General features: G+C 45.9%; 1 protein-coding gene across 1 annotated transcript in view; it reads left to right on the forward strand.

Moving 5' to 3' along the window:
• The window catches only part of LOC119417932 (ryanodine receptor 3-like), a 6,292-nt gene extending 5,635 nt beyond the window's left edge, over window positions 1-657 (forward strand). Inside the window, exon 11 of the mRNA XM_037685180.1 lies at window positions 505-657. Within this exon, the coding sequence (XP_037541108.1) occupies window positions 505-657 (153 nt within the window). The remainder of the gene's footprint in view (window positions 1-504) is intronic.
• Window positions 658-1,121: the final 464 nt, after the last annotated feature.

Here is a 1,121-nt window from a genome sequence, read left to right on the forward strand (position 1 = left end):
AAATAACAGACTTTACAGATAATAAAATGTCTGAACGGAAACAGCAATGGATGGATGTATGGATGTATGGATGTATGGATGTATGGATGGATGTATGGATGGATAGATGGATGGATGGATGGATGGATGGATGGATGGATACTTTATTAATCCCAGGGGGGAAATCTGAGTCATCCAGTAGCATGTTCTAATTATACAGGAAAAAACACATGAAAAATCCAAAAAGAAGCAGAATACACAAAGTTGGAAAAATACAATATGAACAAGGCTGTACTACATTCATGATATATATATATATATATATATATATATATATATATGTATGTATACACATACATACACATGTAAGCATATACATGTACATGTGTGCATGTCAGGTCTCTCTTGCAAATGAGTCCCCGAGGCTCAATGGGATTAACCTGTATAAAAAAAGGTTGAATGAATGTAAATATACACATAAATAAGTGTCCAGGGTACCACAGAGTTGCAGGGCTCTATTTACAGTGGTGGGAGGAGTTGAACAGTCTGATGGCTGGAGGGACAAAGGACGTCCTGAATCTGTCCGTGGAGCAGGGCTGGGACGGCAGCAATGAAGGCGCTCCTCTGCTTCATGATGGAGCCATGCAGAGGATGATCAGCATCGTCCATGATGGATAGCAGCTTACCGAGGGCCCTTTTCGGAGCCGAGATGGAGTAGAGGTAGGGCAGACGACTTGGGATCAGAAAGTCCTGGTTCGACGCCCAGTCATTCCCACATGTCGTGTCTCTGTCACCTAATCCCAAACTGCTCCCCGGGCGCTTACATAGCTGCCCACTGCTCCACCTGGGTGCGTCTCAGTTGTGATGGGTCAAATGCAGAGAACTTATTTCAGCATTGTGCGGGAACATACAATGAGGACAATCTCGGACTTCCCTTCCGCTTCTCTGCCACCGATGTGAGGGACTCCAGCTCTGTTCCCAACGCAGAAGCAGCTTTCCTCACCAGCCTGTCAAGTCGCCCTGCGTCTCTCCTCTTCATGCTGCCTCCCCACCACACAACAGCACAGAAGACACTGGCTACACAGTCTGGTAGAACATCAGTAGTTTTCTGCAGATACTGAAGGACCCAAGCCTCCTCAGGA

This window comes from Nematolebias whitei, chromosome 12, assembly GCF_014905685.2.
Source record: "Nematolebias whitei isolate Nwh7 chromosome 12, NemWhi1, whole genome shotgun sequence".
Lineage (NCBI taxonomy): Eukaryota > Metazoa > Chordata > Actinopteri > Cyprinodontiformes > Rivulidae > Nematolebias > Nematolebias whitei.